The sequence below is a fragment of the Python bivittatus genome, unplaced genomic scaffold, assembly GCF_059951505.1.
Source record: "Python bivittatus isolate LINGU-HERP-01145 unplaced genomic scaffold, Pbiv_v1 ctg000040_np1212, whole genome shotgun sequence".
Taxonomy (NCBI): Eukaryota; Metazoa; Chordata; class Lepidosauria; order Squamata; family Pythonidae; genus Python; species Python bivittatus.
In genome coordinates, this window is record NW_028277032.1 from 1,517,267 (window position 1) to 1,541,332 (window position 24,066).

Below are 24,066 nucleotides of genomic sequence, written 5' to 3' on the forward strand. Positions count from 1 at the left end.
CTGTGACTTACCATCACCGGAGTCCCCTGCACTGCATCCAGCCCCACGAAAGCGTTGCCTTCACTGACCAGCCGTTGGCGGAGCTGCAGGGGCTTAGAGGAGATGTAACTGCAGTCGACATGGACCGAGACCACCTGGGTTTGAATGCTGATGGCCATTTTGTGCCACTTCAAGTCAAAAAGGGAGGTGATGCCTTTGCCAGCAAAGACTACGCCAATAGGTTCCCCATGACCGTCCTTGGCCTGGAATTCAAGACTCCGCTCTTTGCTGTTGATCCCCAGGGAGAGCTGAAAAGGTGGAAGGAGGAGATGGCGCTGAGTAGGAGAATGCTCTAAAAAGAGAGAGGCAGGAGGGGGAGAAGAGAAGCTGAAAGATGCAGGCAGGGCTCTTAGTGGCGAGAAAGAGATGGAAGTTCATGGCCGCAGATAAGTCAGAAGACTTTATTCCTTTGCCAAATGCAAGACAATGGTGGCCCACTGTTACAAAAGGCAGGAATCTAATGAGACAGAACGAAAGCCATCAAAGAAGATTTTGCCAGGAGAGGAACCATACAATGTGACTGAAGCAGGCAACAATAAAAGGGATAAGTCATTCTCTGTTCTTATAAATTTGTACCAAGTGTACAGTATGTTCGGGAGAAAGAGCGCATAACTGGGAAAGTTCCATGCAGACAGACAGACATTGTGTATCAGACAGAGTCACGTTTTTTAAAAAGCATACCAAAGCGAGTAGTTGCATACAAAAGTGAGTACTTTAAGGAAAGCTGTGTATGAGGAGTATTTGCAGGGTGGTTGAAAAAGTCAAGATGGCCGCCACAAGTGTTTTGATCAAAGCCCTGGTGTTTTAATGTCTGTTGCAATGCACGTCAAAAAGGGTGGGGCTTCAGTCATATGACTACGGCCTCCACCTTGATTTTTTGACCGTCCCCCTCCGAATGCCCTTGCTGTGCACAAAGTTAGGTATATGATGGAAAAATTGCAATGATAACCAATGTAGATTCTCCAGAATATATGACTTGGAGCAGATTTAGAAGGATTCTTGCATTACTGAAAAGTAGTTCATTTGGTATATTATGTAGTATTGTCCAAATTAGTAATATTTTGCTGTTGTTAAAGAAATGAAGCCCTATTTTTTTCTTTTTAATAGCAGTTAAAAATCCTTAAAAACACCTAAGGGTGAGTTTTTCTCTGATGGCAGTATTATCTGGATGAAATTTATCAGGTTCCTTTTTGAACAATTTTCTTGCACATTAAGTTGGTTTAATCAAGTTAGATGATCTGTCTAAATTGTATATATCTGGTCATAAATATGTGGTAATAACAGATAGGGATAGATGACTGTTCTATGTTTCTGCATCATTTTTTAACCTATGTAAAAATGAATTTGATTGATGTGAATTTCCTTTAATATATGCATTCTTGCCAGCTCTTTACCTTTATATAATACTTTCATATACACATTTCCCTTAATATAATGCATGTTAACGCATATCTTAGTGTTCAGCATGCCTTGCAAAATTCTGAAAAGGTTATCTGATGCCTGACAGATTTGAAGGTTACCTGATGCTTAACACGTTTGGAAGACAACAGGCTGGGCAAAGCTGTGTTTGGTGGCCAAAGTTCTCCACCCCACACTGAGAATATTCCTTCTGCATCATATAACTGGAGAGTTCTCCATCCTGTGAAAGTCAAGACAGAGCACCACTCCATGTCTCAGGTTGGTGGAGCAGGCTGAGGTGGACTCCATAATTTGTGGTTCAGCATCTTGTGGGAACTCAGCCATTGCTTAAGTGTGTAATGTGCACCAGCTCACCACATTCAGTGACAATATTTCTTTCTGGGGGCATTGCACATGGAATGAACACAGCAACCCTATCTTATTAACCTGAGTTTAGAGTTTACTATATTTTCACACATGCAAGTATAATCCCATCGCACCATTCACTGACAGGACGAGGTAGAAAGCAAATCAACCATTGGCTAAACTTATTCTGGAAAGGAAGGAAGGAGTTTAACTGGGGCTAGCCTGGGTGGAAAAAGCAGGAAAATGATAGGTCAGAGAGGCCATGGAAAGGCTGCGCCAAGGTAGTTGGTTATACCTGGGGGTATCCCTGAGGGTCGGTGATCTGGAAGAGATACCAGTTCTCTTTGGTGGTCTGCTTCTTCAAGAGTAGAGTGATGATCACAGTGAATTCATCTGGCAAGCCCTGGGGAAACAGCTTTCTGGGAATAAAGAAGAGGACAGAGATGTGAGTCGAGCAAGTAGAGGAGTACAGAGTCTTTCCTCCTTTGGAACAGACCCTCTGGGGAGTCACTCAGAGGATACAACCAAGTTGCTGAGAAGGTTCCTCTGTATCAGTGCAAGGGCAGAGACCAAGTCAGTTCACTAACTACAGGACCAACCTTTTACTGCTCTAGCAGCTTTTTCTGAAGCAGATCTTCAGAAAAGATCTCTTACAGCCTAACATGCTTGAACAAGGGAGTCAGCTGAGAAAAGTGCTCCAGGTAGATTTGTGCTTGCAGACTGAGAAACAAACATGAATGTACACCTGCACACCCCCTCCCAACCCTGTACATTTACATCACAAATGTATTCTTCTTCGTTTGCATCCAAAATGTACGTTTCAGTGCACAGGTCCGTCGCTGCATACTGATCACAAGTTTACACTTTTCCACTGGAGTGGAACTGCCTAAAGATTGAAGTAAGCATGTCTTCCTAACATTGTGCATTCAGGTCTGTTTATAAATATGAACCTTGTGAGGAACTTCAAGGGCAAATTCAACGGGTTTCCACCTTGGATCTTTTCTTGATCGTTTTACCATAAACTGACCTGTCATTGTCACTAACAATGCACAAAACCCTCAGGAGGTTGACATGCCTTTTACCAATTTGCCCTGATAACCTCGTTATCATTCTTGCTTTTGGATTGCTGCAGTGCAATATCTTTCCCAGAATTCCCCAGTCAACATAGCTATTGCTGAGAATTCTGGGACAGTTCCCAGGCTGCAGTGGCCTAACCTGCATGATACACGTGGCTTGCCTTTGACAGCAGCTAGAATAAAATAAATCTGAAAAGGTGTTCAGGGGGATGATTCAGATGTCTTGCGCTGGGCTTCGTTTGCTCCACTTGTCCCTTTCTGAGTTCAGTGAAGATGTGGTGCTTTTCATCTTTATAGTTCTAAGCCTCTGAGATCCTGGTTACCTGAAGAATTGGCTAAATGGAATTTAGCCATATCTCCACATTGAATTGTTGGTTAGATTTATATCCTGCCTTTCAGTCAGGAGCCCAAGGAGGCACACATAACTCCCGCCTCCCATTTTCCCCACAATGACAACCCCTTGAGGGAGGTTGGGCAGAGAGAAAGGGACTGGCCCAAAGTCATCCCATGGCTAAGGGATTTGAACTTGAGTCTTATCTGAACTTGAGTCTTCCCAAGACCGGCAACCAGCATGCCCTTATAAGTTTTTTTTCCCCCAGCCTTTTTCCCATAATGTTGCCATCATCTCAACCCCAGCCCGTGAAGATGACAGACAAAGGTAGTCCTTAGTAATATCAGTCTTAAACTAGCATTTCCCCACTTATTCCAACACCCACCAAGGGCAGCAGTCAGGTTGTAAAATCTGCCCGGCTTTGTCAACCATGTCAACCAGGATCTTGGAGGACCATCAAGGCAGGAGAAGGACTGGCAATGGGGCCGCATGTGTCATGCCAACTTGAGACAAGCACAATGACTCAGTACTGAGGAAAGACTCTTTGTCATCCTCATCAGAGACATTTTTCTGGGATGCCCCCACTAAGTACAAATGAGGGTGCAGAGACCAAGAAAATGGCACCCCCAAAGGTAGAACTTCCTCCCCAGAGACATTTGCCTGTAGCAGAAGAGAGATGTCCTGGCTCAGTGGAAACTTCAAGTTCTTTCCACTTCCCACCATGGGTCTTATATGTCATGGCTATTTCCCCTGCCTTCCTTTATCCTTCCATCCTCCTCTTTCTCCCACAGACAGACGAGTACAGAGAGATGGCTTGGGGCAACAAGACACAAGATGAGTGGAAGGAAAATCCAAGATCATGCCAGAAACCACACACAGTTGTTTGCCCCTCTGTTTCCATCCCTGACTTGATATAATGTCACTTTCTGTCTAGCAAACCCCCAAGCAAACTTCTTGCATTTCAAGGAGATTAGCCACATAAGATGCAGGGAAAGAAATGTACTGGTCTGTTATAACATCCACTTGTTAGAGGGGATTTTTTTTAAAAAAAGTGTTGTTGGCAAATTAATCAAGAACAGCTTCGGTTTATTCTGGGAGGCCCTTTTAATTGGCAAGGATGTGAATGAAGGCCGCACTTGTTTATTTCTTTGGTAACTGTTCTGCTCCTGGCAACTGAAGAAATCAAACATTAAATATGAATGATGGCATTTTCTTTTAATAAAGGCTGGCTTTCCTTTGCTTAATGGCAAATTATCTTTCCTATTCTTCAGGATCTAAAAAAGGGGCACCCAGAGACAATATGCCAATTTCCTTAAATAAAATGGATTAAATATATTTAAAGATAGAGGATTACTCAACCGTGTATTTTCTCATCGGCTGGCCTGCAATAAATGTTTCTGATCGGGCCACCCAATCATTTCTTCCTCTAGGGCAAGACTGAGTTCCGGGGGCTTTCCATTCATTCAGGGGGCCCTTTACCAAAACCCATAAATGGTGTCCACAGAGGAGGTCAAAAAATACAATATGGCAGAGAAGGTGCTATGATGCAAGTCCTCCTACTTTTGCACATATGTCAAGAGGGGCAGGGCTTTGATCATGATTCACATCTGCCATCTTGCCTCTTTTGACCCCTACAAGCAGATGGTGTTGCTCAGAGCTAATTCTCACACCTAAAGATGGAATTGTCCATAGCGGGGAACAAGAAGAAGACCCCTGCTTCTTTTAATCTTTTATTTTTTTAGGCCATGCATATTTTGAAATCCCCACAATTATGCAACAACCAAGAGTGATGTGTGAATCGCATGGGAAGGCCCTTCCTGTCACCCAAGGTTTAAACTAAGTGAGCTTAGCCAATGGTGGAAATGCAGCTGCTACGCTTGCAGCTGACCTTGATCGATGTGTTGTGTGAGCAAACAGAATAGGAGGGCCAGGGGCAAAGGTTGAGTGCAGCAATAAGAAAATTCAACAAACACAGGAAAAGGAAGTGAGGCTCTATTTAACATGCACCAAAATAATACAAGAGCCCACTCTAGATCGGAGTGGCAAAGGAAGTATGCTAAACTGCCCTGGGACAGCTATGTTCACAGGGTGAGGTCAAAAAGGTTAAGATGGTGATCGCAACAGTGTGATCAAAGTTCCACCCATTCTTTCTGTGCATCACGCAACCCGTGCACGTAAAAAGTGGTGAAACTTCAATTGCTCCATCGTGGCCATTATCTTGTCTGTTTTGATCACAGCCTGTGGACAGCCCTAGTGACACCAAATTCTCTCTCTCTCTCTCTAAGCTTGGAAAGGTGTCAGAGCCAAGTTCCCATGAGGTCTGAAGCAACATCTGAGAAGGCGACGAGGCTGTCTTCTCATTTCCCAGGTCAGTGTCATGCAATGGCAGGATATCTGATTTTCCTGTTTTTCTCTACTCTTCAGGTCCATCTTTCTGTTTGGACTTTGATGCCTACTGAATTATAATTCTACATTTTGTGTTTGCTTTCATTCCTCATGTGAGTTAGCCCTGGAAAGTGATAGAGAGAGAGAGACACATTCAGGAATAAATATGAGAAATAAAGACTCCTTTCTCATCACTGCATTGTTGTGCCAGGACATTATGAAAGTCTCTTTTGTGGTTGGTAACCAAAAACAATTTAGAAGAAATTTTTTCCCCTTCCCATCTAAAAAACAAACAATATTTTGAAAGATGACTATAATGAGGTCATGGCAGCTCAGAATCTAAAAAGCTGTCCAATATATATATCTTTTTGCTCCAGTAGCTACAGCAGCTACTAACATCTGTGTTTGTTTCTCCAGACATTCAAATACATCGAAACCAGACAGAACTGGGAGATTTGGAAGCCAAAGTGAGGAGGGATCAATTTCATCTGTGGAATTCTTCCCTCTCTTGCAACATTGCCGATTAATGATGATCCATCCTGGGACATGGTCACCACCAGATATTTATTTCAAGCTTTCTCACTACAAGCATCCCCAAACATCACTTGACCTTGACACAGAAGACATCAGAGATAAGCTGCTCCTTAGAAGCCAGAGAGAATCAAGAACTCTTGAGCCTTAAGATATAAAATTCTGCCATTGGCTCATACAGCTTATCACTCACTAAACAGTACACAAACTGACAGCTATGGATTATGGTCTCAATGGGAGGGATGTTGCCGAAATGTATTTTATTAGGTTACATGTTGCTGTGGTCCTTGACCAACTCTGAGCATCTTACAACCCAAACAGGACTAAATCAACCCCAATAAAAGTTTAACTCCAAATTAGATTCAGCACTTAGGAATTACAGGAAATACATAGACTGAACAAGCCAATCTTATCTGGGCTCAGAAGTTAAATAGGGTTGCTGTTGGTTAGTTTTTGGATGAGAGGCCACCAGGGAATTCCAATACTCGCTGGCTGGGGAATTCTGGGAGTTGAAGTCCACACATCTTAAAGTTGCCAAGTTTGCTACAGACTCAACTGGGAAGCCAAGATAACATTCAAGAAGGTGGCAATGGTAAACTCCCTCCTGACAATGACACCAGGACTCAGGGTCAACTCAGACTTTAGAACTCTAGAAGATGGCAGCCCTTAGTCGACCATGGTTGATCTTAAAGGTTAAGCAGAAGTTAATAGTGATATGGGAGATAAGTAGGAAATATCAGAGCCGTACGTTAGAGTGGGAAATCAAAAATTCTTCCAAGATGAAGGCAACGACAAGGCAGTCTGTACCGTTGTTGAGAAAACTGCATGGACAGATCCTGGTAGCTGAGCTTGGCTCAAGAACACTTTTAGCTTCCAAAGGACAATCAACACACCAAGTATTTTTATCCCTTAATGCACTTGGTTAGAGCTTCAGATTCCTACACCTAATAAAGCACAACCAACTATCAGTCTTGACATGACTGTGTGCATTGTGGGTGCTTCCATTAGGGTTACATTTCTTTCTTCCCTTTTCTTTATTTCTTGGTAAAATGCCACTCCAGGACTGCAGAGCTGAAGGTCAAGATTTGCTGGCCCCAGTTCTGATCTTAAGGCCAGCACCTCTTGTCTACCAGGAGGACCTTGAAGGCAACTGGGGACCTTGCCTGCAGACAAGAAAGAGCTGCAGACAAGACCCTCCCACAAGTACAAATTTAGGCCTGAACCTGCTTTCCCCACTTCTCCTTCCAAACACCTCTCCTTTTATGTCTGCATCTTCAGACTGTGAGTGCAGACATGGCCTCATGATTGATCTTCGCAAGCTGCCCTAGAAGCCACTTCAGGGGATGTGGAAGTGGAGAAACTCGTTTTCAAATAAGCAAATAACTTGCATCTGTTCTATCAAAGCCTTTTCACATGGAGTTCAGCCAGTATGGATTGCAAAGAACAACAGGCGTACGAAAAGCAGAGGTACAACCATCACTAAACCGCTTGATGTTTTTCTCCACAATCCATCTTTCCCCCAAGGACCAGGGACACCGAGACGGAAAAGCAGGGGGGCGACGAACTGAAGCAATGGCAAACCAGGTCAGATGGCACATGCTCCAGTTTCTGGAATTAATTTTAGAAGTCCTCCTGGTTAAACTGGAATGCAGGAATGAAAAACAGGGTCCAGTGAATCAGAGGGATAATAAAAGAATGGAGAATCTGAACCTTCGCCAAAGGCTTGTTTTCCTTTCAGCCTCAGATGGCAAAAACAAAAGGTGGGGGAGTGGAGCAGGTACCTGCCAGACCAACAGCCATTCAGTTGTGGCCACACTGGAATGGCAGCCGACGCATCTGCGAGAATTATACCACAAATTCCACTAGATGGGAACTTGCCTGTTCAACTCTCCCTGGACTTAACAAATAGATGAGTAGGAGCACTAAAGCCTGTGAGTGTTATTCTTTCCCCTATCCAGTATCCATGCAGAAAAAAATCCCCCCCCCCCCAAAAAAATCTGGGGAAGAAAGGTGCAGAATGCAAAATTACGTGCAGCCAGCAAGAGTTGGCACATTTAAAAAGAGAGCAGACGCTGGGGGAATTTGCATTTAAAAAGCCTGCAGAAGTTCTGTATGTTAGGGAAAGATGCCCTTAGAAACCCTGTGTGCGTGAGGAGACCTGGCGAATATAAATGGTTGCCCATGGGGAGGGGGCAAGAAATAGAGGGTATGTACAAATCCCCATTGCAGGCAAAGCTTGGGCGCTCCCACTTGGCGGAACTGGGTGGCCTTGAGGTGTGTGCAGTTAGAGTTCCCTTGACCGCTAGTCAGCAAGCCTCTGGCTGGGCTGGCTGAGAATGATGGGAGTTGTAATGCATCAGGGTTAAGAAGGGATGTGGTGGGACCTAGGATGGCTGATCCAGCTGAAAGCTTAGCATAGGGGGACCAAACTTCCAGTAGGCCTTTCCACCTGGTTTCTGCTCTGCAGGTCTGGCTTGCAAGAATGATTCCTCTCTTTGGAATTTGGCTGGAGCCGCACTAACCTTACGCCTTGCCAGCTGTTTCTGCCGCCCACTTGCGTTTCCCCACATCACAGGACAGAAAGCCCAGGGTTTTTTCTGCAGCTGGATTGCAGCAATAACTTCAGATAAGCGTTTCCCAGGCTACGTCCGGCAACGGACGGTGATAAATCTTTGCGGAAGGTATCACTGCTCAGATGGTTTCCACATCAGCTCTTCTCTGTGCGGGGGTGGGGGTTTTGCTCTCATCCACTCCCCCCCTTCCTATCCAGTTAATGAATGAGACCTGAACGAATAGTTCTTGGCCCTTCCACCTCTATCACAGCCGTGGGTCTGGTGCAAACTGATCTCATCGCTATCTTCTCAGAGGTCTGCTCCTGATCATCTGTCTTCCTTCCATTTGGGCCTTTTTCTGTTGCCCGGCTCATGAATCACCCCAGCGTAACAGGCATCATTCGACGAGAGCAAACAGCCTTCTCTGGGCTAGCCAAGCCTGAACGCGCACACACCTATTCCCAGTGGCCACTGGCCTCCATTAAATAAACAATTTTAGAAGGGCCAGAAAGCAAAAGAAAGATGGGAAAGTCCTAAGGGACTGGATGGGGTCATTTGGATCTTGGGGGACGCCAAGTGGAAACAAAAATATGGTCCTCCACTTTCACATTTCTGATCTTCTCCTATTAACCGATAGCTTAATTTGAGATAGGGATTCTGCCCCAAACTCCCCCCCATCTCCTCTCTAGGGCCCCCACTAGGAACCAGAGGGTGTTCCTCAACCTTGGCAACTTGAAGATGTGTGGACTTCAACTCCCAGAATTCCCCAGCCAGCATGGCTGGCTGGGGAATTCTGGGAATTGAAGTCCACACATCTTCAAGTTGCCAAGGTTGAGAAACACTGGGGTAAACAATGGAGCTGAAGAAATCAACATGCATTAAGCACATCCTATTTTCTCGGGTCTGGTCTCTCACTATGCCCTAACAATTCAACTGCCCAACCCAACAGGGCATTAAGATTTAGAAAGGTAACCCATATAATGTATTCTGAAGACCTGAAATATATGCAACTTCGATATTAGTTATTATCCAGGTGAAATCAATAGAGGAATAAGAAAAAGTGAAGTATCGCTAGACATGTGCAGAATGCCGTTCATTCTTACATACCTAGACTGATTTTGTACAAAGCTTCTACGAGGATGGCGTTAATTTGCAGCAGGACCCGAGCATTTTAAAAAGCAAAGTTGTTGCTTTTCAGCAGACAAGGATCAATCTGTAAGGTAAAGGGGAGGGCTCTTTGCTCAAGTTTCTGAACATAGAGTCAAAATGGCGATAGGGATTACAGCTTCTTCCCCCCCCCCCCCAAACCAATATTTATAATTCTGATCCTGTTAAAGTACACCTTATGTCGGCATATAAATTTTGCCCCCTGATGGAATTGCATCGACCTTTGGTCAATGCAATCAAAGGTTTTCAGCTGGCTTTTCATTTCCAAAACAAGAAGGCATCCAGGCTTTCCAAGCTATCGTTCCAGATATCCAATAATCCCTTTTAATTACAGGTCAGCAACTAGCAGGACCCCTAGTGTGACATCTGTCCCTAAGGCGCGGGAGATATATTGAGGCTATAATGGTGGTGTCTGCAACCTCATTGGAAATGCACTTTGAATGGTGATATATGACAGATGCAGATGGCGTCTTGCTCAGTGACAGAGCATGAGTTTGCAAAAAGAAGGTCCTACATTTTATCCCCTGGAAACCCAATGAAAAGGCGGGGGAGGGGGAAGAATGACCTGCTTTGACTGAAACCTGGGTGAGTCACTGCCCATCAAGGCAGCCAGTACCAGCCAGATGGGTAGTAGGGTTGACCTAGCATCAGGTCAAGTCCTGCTGGCCTAGCTCAGCTACTCCCCAAATCAGCCTCCGAGTTCACACACCATGCTTCATCTGATCGGTGAAGTAATCGATTTTCCAGGATTGCCCAATACGTAGATCTATAGCGTGACCAAATGATCTGAATTCACACCACAGACTGAGCCACAAAGAAACTAACTGAGGTTAAAACTAGCCACGCTTAGCACGCTGCTGTGCAAATGAAGTCACTTGGTTTGTAACTCTGACCTGGGTGATGGCTGATACGTCATCCCTCTAGACACATAAGTTGCTCTCCATGCACGAGACGCATCTGCCTGAAAATTTGCTGGCTTTAGATACGTTGGACTAAAATGTCCATCATAGAACATATCTGGAGGGGAGGTTTTGGAATAATAGCAAAGCCTCCCCAAACAAACGCTTTTAGAGATATCTACGAGATCCCATGCATTTGTCAAAAATGATGAAAACAGTTTTGTGCCGTTGTGCTGCAAACTCCACCCTTTTCATACATGTGTGAAACATTGTGATGGGTGTACAAAAGAAGCCTGGCTTGTGTTCCAATAGTGCAATGCTGTGTTCATCTTCTGTGTCCCCTTGACATCAACCCTAGCAGACACTTCTATGTTTGCAGAGACTCTAGAAGATGGCCTTGATGGAGAGAGGGAAGATACATCACCAAGGCAACAAACAAATAAACCTGGCTTAAGCCCATACAAAGGTAGAGATTTATGACAATGCCTAAGAGAGTGCCCCTCCAATTCACATAAAGATAAAAGAGAGAGGAGGAGACACACGTTCAGACTTGCAAGATTCTGTTATTATAGCCATTCTAATAAAAGTAGTTTTAGACCTGTATGGCATCTGTTTTTTGATCTGGTCTACCCTACAGGGCTTTCAATATTTCACATATATGGAAATCATCAGACTGGAGAAGGCTGAAGGGATGGCAAGAGTTTGTTGAAATATGAGCCGTCGGAAACATCTCAAAACATGAACTGATGAAAGAGGAAGGTCAGAATAAGATATTACATTAGGAATCCCCACTTCTTTGAGGTAGGAAATACATTTGGAAACATGAGAGTATGGTGTGTGAGCTGTCCATAAAATGGTGATCATAATGGGCATCAAGGCTCATGGGCCAGAAGATAGTCTCATAAGGTTGCTCCCTATGGATGCCCTCTCATAATCCTCACCCCCAAGCCTTTTCTGGACACGCTTCCAAACAAAGCCACCAACCATTTCATTTTCTAAGAATACATATGTGGGGCTCTTTGGCATTCTTGGAAAGACAGATGAAGCTAGAGGCTGATGCTTTGCAGGAGGAGACCCATTCCTACCCATTTTTAAAAAGGCGAGGCACAGAGCTTGGCAGTGGCCAAGTGAGGTCCCCATGGGCACTACTTTGAGATAGTGCCAAATATAGAAGAGATGATGTTGCTACTGGTCCATCTACTTCAGCTCTGCCATTCCTGAGTTTTCCAGCTTTACCCTGAGAAACTTAGGACAGGATCATGGGTGGTGGCGGTAGCATGAAAACATGGCATGCTGTAATCCTAAGCAATCAGTCTTGCAAAGATGCCAGGGTCCGAGGATTAACTGCTGCTTCACCAAGCGAGGAATACACAGCTTTTGCAGATAGCCACAGACACGTCTTTCATAGAACAGGACAGAATAAGCCTTTGAACCCAAGCTGCAGTGACTACCGTGCTGTTTCCAGTACTTGGATTGATAGTAGCAGAACCCAGGAATCCAAAAAGGCAGTTTTTAGGCAACTCAGCCTGATCACTGGATCAGGAGGATTCCGTGGTAAGAGAAGCTGATGAGAGAAAGAGACCCTAAAGGCTGGACATTCTTTTAAAAAAAAAGTACTGAGAACACAACAGTTGCAATGATGATAAAAAATAGAGGATGGCAGAAAGCAACGTGGATACAGGTAAAGCTTAGTGGACATCTAAAATTTTTTTAAAAAATAGACATGTACAGGAAGTAGAAAGAAGGCCAGGATGTCAAGGAAGAATATAGAAAGGTAGCCAGAAGTGGACAGAAAGGCTACTGTAATGTTCAGAATGAGCTGAGGTGGATGAAAGATGCTGAGAAGGAATTCTTCAGAGATGTTCAAAAGAAAAGAATCAGTCTACTGGCTTCCCAGTTAAGATGTGACGATCTGCCACTCAACTCCCAACTTCAGTAACTCTCCTTGCAACCAGTAATGGTTCGAAAGAAAGTTCATTTATTGAGAACAAGTGTACAGTTCCAAGGTGTTGCTAAGACTGAGCCCGCGTGCGCCAAAAGTTAATTTTTTTATTTATTAAATTTTTCAACCACCCATCTCCCCCCAATGGGGGAGCTCTGGGCGACTCACAACAAACATTAAAAACATAGATATAAATACATAAAACATCAGTTAAAAACATTACCAAAAGGGGAAAGAAGAGTCCAAGAAGATGAAAAATCTGAGGCTGAAGACAGAAGGTCTCTATGGGGCTAGCCATCCCCATGCTTAAGGTGTTCCCTCCCCACCCCAGGCCAGGTGGCAGAACCAGGTCTTCAAAGCCTTATGGAAGGCCAGGAGTGAGGGGGCCAATCGCACCTCTGGGGGCAGAATGCTCCAAAGAGCGGGGGCTACTTTTACCTTTTTTCTCCTTTCCCCCACATCCCCCTAACCTCCCAGTCTTCTCACACCCACTCATTGGTACGACCTGGAGCATTCCTCAGTCCTTGATAACAGCTCATCTGCCTCTAACAGTCATTTCATCCATCCTTCTTTCCAGATCCTTCCAGCCCGCATGTCTTTTAATGGCAGAACCGAAGCAAGCTGGCAAATAGCGTGGTTAATTGATTGTGAGGATTCTGACCTAAGAAAGGAAAATGCTAACAAGAAAGCAAAGCCAGAGCTACTCAACGTGTATTTTGGTTCGGTCTTCTCCAACAAAAAACATATGCGTTCTACCAGGACGTTGAAGAGCAGGAAGAATGAGGAGGGTTGAAGCTTGGTAGAAATTTGTTCAGGGGATATCGGAATTCTGACTGAGTTTAAATCTCCCAACCAGACAAATTACATCCTAGAACACTGAAGGCCCTTGCTGAAGATGGCTTTGTTCAAATCTTTAAGTATTACATTTGAGATGTCCTGGAGACCATATGCTGGATGAATGGAGATAGGCATATGACATTTTGTAAGATTTTTAATGTTTTTATTGTTTTTATTTGTGAGCTGCCCAGAGTCACTTATACAGTGATATGGGCAGCAAATAAATTAGATAGATAGATAGATAGATAGATAGATAGATAGATAGATAGATAGATAGATAGATAGATAGATAGATATCTTTAAAAAGGGGGAAAGAAAGACTCAGGTACCACAGACCAGCCAAGTTGACTTCAATACCTGTGAAGTTTCTAGAGCAAGTGGCAAAGCAATTAATCTATGCTCACTTTTGGAATAATGCAGCAATTATTCTGCATTAATTAGTTAATAATTAGTAGTCAGCATAGTTGTCTCAAGAACAAGCCTTGTCAGACAAACCTCCTCTCTCTTTTGAAACAGATAATTTCCATAGCACATTGTGAAATAATATGTCTTTATTTCAGCAAAGCATTAGACATTGTTCTCTGTGAAATTCTGATTAGCAAGCTCATTAAGCATGGGCCGGATGGCATGGCAGCGTATACCCAGCCAACTTAAAAATTGTGTTCAAAACTGCTCCCTCATTAATGCTTCCTCATCAAGCTGAAGTGAGGCCCTGGATTAGAGTGCCACGAAGTTCAGTCCTCAATTTCATACTCTTCAACTTTTAAGAGGTGAAGGGAATGTTTATTCAACCTGCAGATGACCAAAAATTGTGTAGGGCAGGAGTCAGATGAAATTCAAGATGGTCTTGAGAAGTTAGAGGAATAGGCTTAATGTCATAAAATATGTCCAAGACAAATGCCTTTTCACACAGGAGGAAAAAAGGCAGAAGTAATGGGATATCTGGCTTGGTAGTGATATTTTTGGAAATGTATGAATGATTATAAACTGAATGTGAACTAGCCGTGTGATGGGGCCAATCACTTGCAGGCTACATCAACAGAAGTTCAGTTTCAACTTTTGGGAAGTAATAATTCCACATTATTTTGTGTTGGTCAGATTCCACCTCAAGGACTGTGTCCGATTCTGGACACATCTGAAGAAAGATTCAGAAAAGCTGGAAGAGATGCAGCAAAAGTCAACAAAGTTGATGAAAACACTGAAAAGCAAAGTCTTGCAAGGAGAGCGTGAGGGAGAGGGGTATATTTAGCAATGAGAAAAAAGTGATGGGGCCATATTTCAAGTATGAACGGGGCGGGGGTCACCCAGAAGAAGGACAAGATCTCTATCATCCCAGACAGCAGACATGGGGAACAATGGATCTAAGTGACAGGATGGCCCCTTCCTGTTGAATGTTAGGAAGAGCTTCCTAACAGTTAGTGGTGGAGCAGTGGACCCAGTTGCCAAGGGAGGCCATAAGCATATCTTCATGGACTTATTCAAGCACAGGTTGGACTGCGCTGGTCTGGGAGGTTTTATTCTGGATTCCTGCCCTGATCAGAGAGTTCCCAGTCTGGGCACCCAAGCAAACATTCACTCAAGGTCTTGGATGCTGGTGTCACCACCAGCTTCTCAATGCAGCGGTCTCATTTCTGCCCTGCATGTGTTCAGTTCAGATGCATTCCCACTGCAATGCTTGGGAGCTAAGCAGGAGTGCCCTGAAGGGGGCTGGAGGGAGAGGTTACAGCAGTGAGGATCCCGGAGCCCTCCAGATGCTGGGCTGCTGGACCTTGTGTCCCATTTGTCCCAACAAGCGTGGTTAATGGAAGGGAGATGGTGTCATCCATCACTGTCTGGAGGGTCACAGGTCTCCCATCCCTGCTTATCAAGGGGACTGTATCCTCTGAGATACATCATTATCGTCATCATCCTCTTCCTCCTCCTCCTTATTATGACTCAGCAGGCCACCAATGACTCTAGGCGGCTCACATCGTTAAAAAGAAAATGGTAATAATAAAGGAGAGAAGAACGTAGACACCTAGATAAAATCACCTGATACCTTACAGAAGACTGCCCGGGGCTAAACTAATAGCCTAACCTCAGGCCTGGGAGCAAAGCCATGTTTTTAAAGATTTGTGAAACCATTGGGGGAACTAAGCAAACCTTGGGGGGTGCTCTTCCAGAAGGCAGGCACCATAACAGAGAAAGCATGCTTCGGGGATCCCACAGGATGATGTTGTTTAATTGAGGGGACCTGGAGAGCCCCAGCTCAGCCTGATCTTACTGGATGGGTGGAACCCACTGGAGACAGGTGGTCCCTCAAAATTCCAGGCCTTATGCCATGAAAAGCTTTATTGGCGACAACCGGCACCTTGAATTGTACCCAGAAGCCACTCGATGACACATGACTGTACTGAGGTGCACCCATTACTACCTTGATCACTGCGTTTTGGACCAGCTGTAGCTTCTGGGTGGTCTTCCCGGGCAAAGCGCATTGCAGTAGTTCAGTTGTAAGGAAACCAGGTCATGAATGACTGTATGGGCCAAAAAAGCTGCTTGAAGTGACCTCCCGTGGCTATTAACTGGAGGTTCTACACAGAGAATAACTGGGCTTGCACATCATGCTAAATGCTGGTTTACTTAATCATGGTTTACTAAACACACCACAATTGGCTGGGACTGTGTGTCACAATACATTAAACCAGTGTCCCTCAACCTTGGCCACTTGAAGATGTCTGGACTTCAACTCCCAGAATTCCCCAGCCAGCATGGCTGGCTGGGGAATTCTGGGAGTTGAAGTCCAGACATCTTCAAGTGGCCAAGGTTAAGAAACACTGCATTAAACCATAAGCCCTAGTTTACACATGATAGTAGCTGAGCTCACCCAATAAACTAAGCCACAAAACTGAGGAATCCTGGCTTCACACGACTGACCAATTTAACCCCTGTTTATGAGAAAGTGGCATGTCTATAAAGAATCGAGCTAAATCCAGCAGGATTCCAAAATACCTAAAAGTGGGGCTTTGTTTCATGGCTGGGAAGACCTAGAGACTAGGGAACATGCCTCAGCAAGACAGGTTTTCTCAGGCCTGCACCTCAAAGTGTTGCTTCTGCAACAAATCATATGCCTTGCTCATGAGCTTCTTTTCCTCCTCCCTCCCCATCGTGTTTTCCTCTAAGGATTCTAAGCCTGGGGGCAGAGACTAGCTATATTATTCTAGAAACCCCCGGAGCTGGAGAAGAGCAGGGTGTAAAGGCTTGAAACCATTATCTTTGTTTTCTTGGGGAGAGCAAGAAGATTTGTGTTGACGGCCTGTGCCTCGGACAGGGAGAGCATTCGGCAAGGCCCTGCGCTGGGCGTGGACCTTTTAAAAATTCTTACTGGGTGAGATGATGACCTCTCTGCTTCGTCTGGCCTCCTTTTCTCCAAGCAACCATCTGCAGACATCGATTCTCCCAACCTTATTATATGGCGGGGAGTTGAGAAAGGGGGACGTGTTCTTTAATCAGGATTTCCCTTAATGGCCCTACTGTCTTCCCCATCGTCCCCAGTGATTCCATTGGTGGGAATACAAGCGGTACTTTTCCCGACCAGCAACCAGACAAAGGTTATCTGTTTATTATATGGGCTGTGGTTAAACATTTTAAACTGTCTTTAGTGGCTCCGCTTGGCCTCCTTTTCAGCCCCAGAGGCTCCGGGTAGCACGTGGAAGACTCTAAAGGCTTCAGGGTGAGGCCCAGAGCCAGCGCAAACAAGAAAGTCAAGTCTCCTTCAAGTCAAACTTCATTCCTAGCGACAATGAACACATCCATGCAATTTTCTTGGCAAAAATACAAGCCGGTTGCCCCTGCCTTCTGTAAAGAGTTTTTTTTCCCCAGCTTCCAAGTCTAGCCTACAACACTGGGGTTTCCTTGTGGCCCCCCATCCAAGCACTAACTAAACCTGATCTTTCTGAGATCAGCTAAGATTAACTAGGTGCTGCCCCCTAACTGATCCACATTAAGCCGAGCTCTTCTTGGCAACAATACAGAATCACTGGGTCCTTCCCTTCTTTCAGGATTTGTTTTTACCTCCCTGTAGGGCCTACTGCCCCTAAAATTTCCTGGTGGTCTCCCATCCCAATACTAACCAGGCCTGAACTTGCTTAGCTTCCAGGCCTGATATTCTCCCAAGAGCTCCCATTTGTTGAGGCAGAGGCAATATAAAACTTACCATGACATTGTGATTGTTAGAGTCATGGTGAGCAGGGAAGTCATTATAGCAATGTTTCTCAACCTTGGCAACTTTAAGATGGGTGGACTTCAACTCCCAGAATTCCCCAGCCAGCACAGCTGGCTGGGGAATTCTGGGAGTTGAAGTCCACCCATCTTAAAGTTGCCAAGGTTGAGAAACACTGCATTATAGTTTTATGTTCAGTTGGTGTGTTCTTATCAGTTCTCAATTAATTCATGAAATGCAAATTAAGATAAATTGGATTTCAATTTTATCAGCCTCCGATTGCTTCTCTGTCTTGGCCCCACTTGTGTTTGGGAGTGGGGTGCTGGAAATCCCCCCCCAGGCCTGGTAGCTCAAAGCTGCACTCACGTTAAGTGAAAAATGGCCAACCAATCCATGATCTGGGAACCGGGGAGCCCTGTTTAGCGAGCCACCCCACCAGAGCCCCAAGATCAGAGACGTGCTCCACGCCAAGCGAGCCAGCCTGCGAAATGCCCTCCTGGCATCTGCGTGCCTTAGCGTCTTTCCTTGTAGTCCAAGGACCTGCCAAACAGCCCCCACAACGTCACCCCCGGCATCCACAGACGCCCCGATTTCAATCACTTGACAGAAAGGAAAGAAAACGTAAGCATGGGAAACCTGTGGAAGCCCCAGGAGTTTGCACGGTTCTCGCTTAAGCTCATAAGAGGCTTGGAAAGAGTTGCCGAAGACTCACACGGCTGGGTCCTGCCGGTGCTGCTGCTGGTGATACACCCGGTGCCTGAAACCATGTGGCCTTCTGTGCATGAGGAGGAGAAGAGGGGACATCTGAGTGACACCCCCCCCCCCCCGAGTCTGGCTTCCTGCCTTCATCCACGGCCCCAGGACAGGCAGCCCAGCCCAGCTAGTAAACAGCTTCGGCGTTTTTCGCCCATCCGTCTAGTCCTGTCTGACGGGACGCCAAGTTTTGCTGGAGCAAGAAAAACACACGCCAAGCAGGAGAAATTGCAGAAGGGCCTGGACCAGGCTCAAGACCTCTGTTGCTTTTGGGCAGGGATCTACTTTCCAGGATTGAGAGATCCTTCCAGTCTTTGAGCTGGAGCTACATCCCCCACGAAGCCCCTCGTCTGGGGAGCTCAAGCTCTCTTGGATTGGGGTCACGCGGCAAAACAAACCAGGCCAAATGCAAGCCGAGCTGTTGCATTTCACGCGTGTTAAAGTTGATTTGTTTTAACTTCGTTCGTTTTTTTTTTCCTGGCTTCGCAGGTTGTGTGAATTCAAACTATTCGATTACTTTAGGCTACGGTGGATTATGCGAGCTCAGAAAATAGACTACTAAATAGTTGTATTAGGTGAATGCAGTTCCAAAGGAGTTTCCTGGCTGATGTTGCTCAGTTATGGGCCTCATAATATTGGGCACTCCCAGTAGAGACAGGTCCCCATTGGGTCATCAGGGCTCAAAGGATTCATTGATTTAGGACAAGCGTCTCTTCCCAGCATTCAAAGGATTCCCAGAGGCTCACACCGAGATCTTGCCCTCCTCCCAGGTTATCCGCTTGGGTTCCCACAATATGCCAATCAAGGTTAAAATGGGGTTGGGTAGTTTGTGGTCCACCATGTTGTGTGAACTTGGCCACCACATGGAGCCTTAGCACGATTGATTTGGGTATATCAAGTTATGTAAAACTGGGTTTAAAGTTAAAATGTTGTGTGAAACCAACACAGCTATAAAATCCAGGGATGGCAGTGAGACCTCATTGGAAATATTGCTCCCCAAACTCTCTTTGGACTCAGTGACTGGCATAATTTCATATAATGTACTAAGCCAGTCTTTCTTTAACAATGGCTTATTGAATAAACCACAATTGGCTGAATAGACTGAATACTCTAAGCCAGAAACCATGGATTAAAAGATAAAAGTAAAGTCTCCTGTGAGTCGAGTTTGACTCCTGATGACTTGGATAGGTCTACAAAGTCTTCCTTGGCAAGCTCCAGCTCCCATAATTCTCAGCCAAATTCCTCGTGCATGGATTTGAGACCCAACTCAGCTGGAAGACCTTGGGTTGGCGATGGCTGGTTCAGGATATAAATGCTTGGGGAAGAAAAGGGGTCAGGGCTTGGTGTGGGTGATGAAGATAAAGGAAGGTCAGGACTCCTTCTAGTTTAGGTCAATACCTATCAGTGACAAGATGGACATGTCCATACTGTTTTCCAGGCAACCATTCAGAAGTAGCTCCTATGAACATTTTTCAAGAACCTTTTTCAACTTCCCTGGGATTTCTGTTAGTCTTCTACCTGAGAACTAACAACATCTACCCAAGTCTACCATTTTAAGCCAACCACAACTGCTAGATTCACACAACACACAATGCACCCTTTGGCCCTCAACATGGCACAGAAAGCCTGCTACAGTCCTCAAGCTGATGAGAATGGTGCATTCTGGCTGTCAACCATTGCTTCCCCAAGTTCAACATGGTTTGCAGGAAAGTCCACTTAACCAGACACTGATTTGTTGCTCACGTAGGAGACTTGGGCCTATAAGCTCAGTAAAAAAAAAAATATATATATATTTACTGAGCTTATAGGCCCAAGTCTCCTACGTGAGCAACAAATCAGTGTCTGGTTAAAAAATATATATATATATTTTTTACTGAGCTTATAGGCCCAATAGTTATCATCCAGTTGTGAACCACTCCAAGTGGCCTATATCCCAAACACATGAAAGTCAAGTTAAAAAATACTCAACAGAATAAGAACAAACTTATCAATCAATAATGATGATCAACAGAACGTTAATCAGTTAATCCATGAACCCAACCCCACAAAGCGACATTTTACTGTGGGAGGGAATAAGATCACAACACAGCCTTCTAGAATAACCATGTTTCAAAGGCCCTCTGGGAAAGCAACAGGGAAGGGCCATTACATCTCCAGGGGATGCTGTTCTGCAGAAGGGGAGCCTCAGTTATGAACACTCATGTCCATCATCCCTGAAGATGGCATTCCCTGACCAACGGAGCACACGCCATCAGATCTTACAGATGAACAGATACCAGTAAAAATAGGAATCTGGTAGAACTTTTCAGACCAGCAAGTTTTACTAAAAGGCAGAAGCCTTCAGTTAGCAAAACTTCAGTAAAATGTGTTAGTTTGAAAGCTGCTACCGGACTCCTGCTTGATGGCTATGGCTCTCCTCCAATAAGGTCTATTGAAGGTAGATGGTCCTGCAGATATCCAGGTCCAGAGCCCTCAAGCGTGACAACCAGCACCCTGAACTGCACCTGGAAGCCAACTGGCCAGTAGCCATATCCAGCAGCTCTGAGGATCCAGTAACCTAGTTCTTGAGTTGAGGACAGTGTTTCAGAAGCAGGATTGCCCAATCCTTCTTCACACCACTGTTTCCTGATTATCAGGCTTAACTCTCATGTCTGAAGAACCTGGGCATGGTAGTTTGTTAAGGCTGCCAAGGATTCCCTTTGCCCACCTTCCTTGTAGACCTTCACCTCCCGCTGATAACTGGGGAGAAGGAAGGCTTCTAAACTAGCAAAGATCTGGTTGGTGTCTCAACAGCTGCTCCCGCAGACAGCTTTTACTGTTATATTATGTATGGCCCCAAAACAAATTCCTCCAGCACACACTTGGAATAAAGAATTGGAACTGAAATTGACGCATGGCATTAATTTGCACAGAAAACAGGTGAACCACAAGCAACGGCCAGATAGCAACTTTCAGAGTCGAGAGCAGAAGCACTCACTCCGTCGGACGGACCACGGAGGCGTTGCCTAATCGGAGGATCATCGGGCCTTTGGGATTGCGGATTTTCTTAACGGATGAGGTCTTCAGAAGAGCAAACCTTTTGATCAGATTAAATCCTGCAAAAGAGAGAAGAAGGTAAGCTGAGAGTCCATTGGGAATTTGGGGTGCTGTAATGCAGTGCACTGGGGAGGGGAGGGCGCCAGGTTGGGGAAGGCTAATTTCTACCATCTATCTTTTTGCTTTCTCCTTCGATTCATGAGGTCTTCCCTGTTGGACCTGCCTGACGTTGCTGGTGCAGACGAACCCCTGAAAGTGTAAGATACGGGGGAGTGAAAAGCTGTGGGGCATGAGAAAGGACAGAGGTGGCTCTTCGATGTGTAAAAATATGTTGAGTCAGAACGGCCGGAAGTCTGACTTTTAAAATGGTTTTTAGCGCGGCGCCTCTCTAGTCCTCATCGAGGCAGGCTGCCCATTTAATTTGTATAAACGAAAAAAAGACATCGGCTTTTTTCCTTCAGCAAATAAAGGTTTCAAAATGTTGTGGCTTCAGAGTCTATTTGTCCACGCCATTTATTTGCGTGTTGGTTTATGGCTGTGTTTCTCCACCTTGGCAGTTTTAAGATGTGTGGACTTCAACTCCCAGAATTCCCCAGCCAGCATGGCTGGCTGGGGAATTCTGGGAGTTGAAGTCCACACATCTTAAAACTGCTAAGGTGGAGAAACACTGGTTTATGGTCACAGGCCAAAAGCCCCATTTAAAATACAAAGCATCACAAACACATCCCCATTCATAACCAAAACCTAAATTACGTGTCGATCCATCTCTTCCTAGCAACTACTGTTATTGCACAACATTCGGTGACTTTCTGGGAGATGTCACAGCACTGATCGTCTAACAGGAAGTACACGCTTGCCTGCTGGAAGCTGTCCACATAATTTGTGGTGAGATTAGCTCCAGCCTCCAGGAATGATTGACGGAGCACGTCAGGAGTGCATAATCAGCTCTCTCTGTTTCCGTGCCTGAACGTATGGATGAATGCTCTTGATAGGGGATATTATTAAATCTCCCCATCGATGGCACGCAGGATAGGAGGCCTAAGACGTGCCAGGCTAAGTGCCCTGCTAGGCAAGGGCACAAGGACAGGGTAAAAGGAATTGGGTATGGTAAAAACACAGGTACATAATCTCATTACAGCAGGGATGGGAGGTGTTTTGATCTAACCTTTTGTGCATTAAGGTCCAAAATTCTCTGCCTGACCTCATTCCAGGTCCCACATAAAAAAAAAAAAACATTTGGGGATAAGCCCTAAATGCCCAATCATTGTCCCCATTTCAATACATCATCTCTTGGCCCTTTTATCTGTGGCCCTGCAAAGGATGCTGGGAGAATCTCTTGGGCCATATCACGAGCATCTCTTAACACAGTGTTTCTCAACCTTGGCCACTTGAAGACGTGTGGACTTCAACTCCCAGAATTCCCCAGCCAATTTTAAGATGTGTGAATCTCAACTCAGCATGCTCACTGGGGAATTCTGGGAGTTGAAGTCCACACATCTTCAAGTGGCCACGGTTGAGAAACCCTGCCTTAACATAACACATCTTATGGAGACGTTGCTGCAGAAGACATCCCTGCCAGACGCAGGAGCACGTTAGCAAGGCAAAGGTGGTGCCACGGACGTTACAGGGAACTCTGATTGCAGGCAAAGCAGGTTTCTCCTGCTCTCTGTGCTTCAGGCCAGGTTGTAGGCACTGGTTTTTAAACCAGAGGACCTACCTGCCACCCCTACCCCCACTTCTTGGGTCCCTTGTCTCAGCCCGACCCTGGGAAAAGTGTGAAAATGACCATCTAGGCTGCTGTCGTAAAACGACAGACCAAGGATGTGTTTCCCGCTTGCTGATCTGGCTGCAAGGTAGAAGAAGGCTTCAGTGATGTCTGGGCAATGGCCCCACAGCTGCCTCGCCCCTGCCACCACCCGCCCCACCCCACCTGCCCCTGGGGAGGACAATGCTCAGAAGACACCGTTTGGACACTTGGTGAGGTGGGGGTGGCCTTCAGCTCAAGAGGGCTGCGCATTCACCGGGCTCTGGAGCCCAGATTCAATGGGTGGGACTGGCCAAACCAGGAGGGCTATCTCAGACCCCGCCAATCTGGAGGGAAGGGAAGGAGGAGAACCTGCCGGGAAAGGGCTGCTTACTCACCAGTTATATTTACGAATTCATCACTGCTCTGGTCCAGCCGGAGACCTTCTTTCTGCATAAGTGGACACTTCTCCCCTGTAAGACATATCCCAGCAGTCACTATGGAGCCTTGGAATTCGTAAGGAACCAGGGCGCTATTTCCAACAGGACTTATTAAGGACAGAACTGGGGGGATGTTGCTCAAGCAACGTTTGGATTTTTCCCTGGCAGAGAGGTTGACACTGACTCCGAGGCCAGGCCTGCCTCGCCAAGACCCCGTTGTCAGGACCTTTCATGCATATTAGATTCTGTTTTGGAAATGACAGAAATGAATAATAAGGTAGCTGTTTTAAAAAAGAAAAATGACTCATCTCTGGACACACATTCACCAGGCCCTGCATTTGTTTGCTGTTGGACTCTCTTTCTTCCCCCCAC

General features: G+C 45.5%; 1 protein-coding gene and 1 long non-coding RNA gene across 7 annotated transcripts in view; one reads left to right on the forward strand and one right to left on the reverse strand.

The window, feature by feature from the left end:
• The window catches only part of COL16A1 (collagen type XVI alpha 1 chain), a 168,723-nt gene that overhangs the window by 119,458 nt on the left and 25,199 nt on the right, over window positions 1-24,066 (reverse strand). For all 6 annotated transcript variants that reach the window (XM_088153479.1, XM_088153471.1, XM_088153467.1 and 3 more), the window contains exons 3-6: window positions 23,653-23,727; window positions 21,452-21,569; window positions 2,099-2,222; window positions 12-287 (exon numbers count right to left, since the gene is read on the reverse strand). In XM_088153479.1, coding sequence (XP_088009605.1) covers window positions 12-287; window positions 2,099-2,222; window positions 21,452-21,569; window positions 23,653-23,727 — 593 coding nt within the window. The remainder of the gene's footprint in view (window positions 1-11; window positions 288-2,098; window positions 2,223-21,451; window positions 21,570-23,652; window positions 23,728-24,066) is intronic.
• LOC148216931 (uncharacterized) lies at window positions 262-8,037 on the forward strand. Its single transcript, XR_015798367.1, has 3 exons — window positions 262-1,716; window positions 5,496-5,578; window positions 6,013-8,037. It is a non-coding gene; the product is annotated as an uncharacterized LOC148216931 (long non-coding RNA).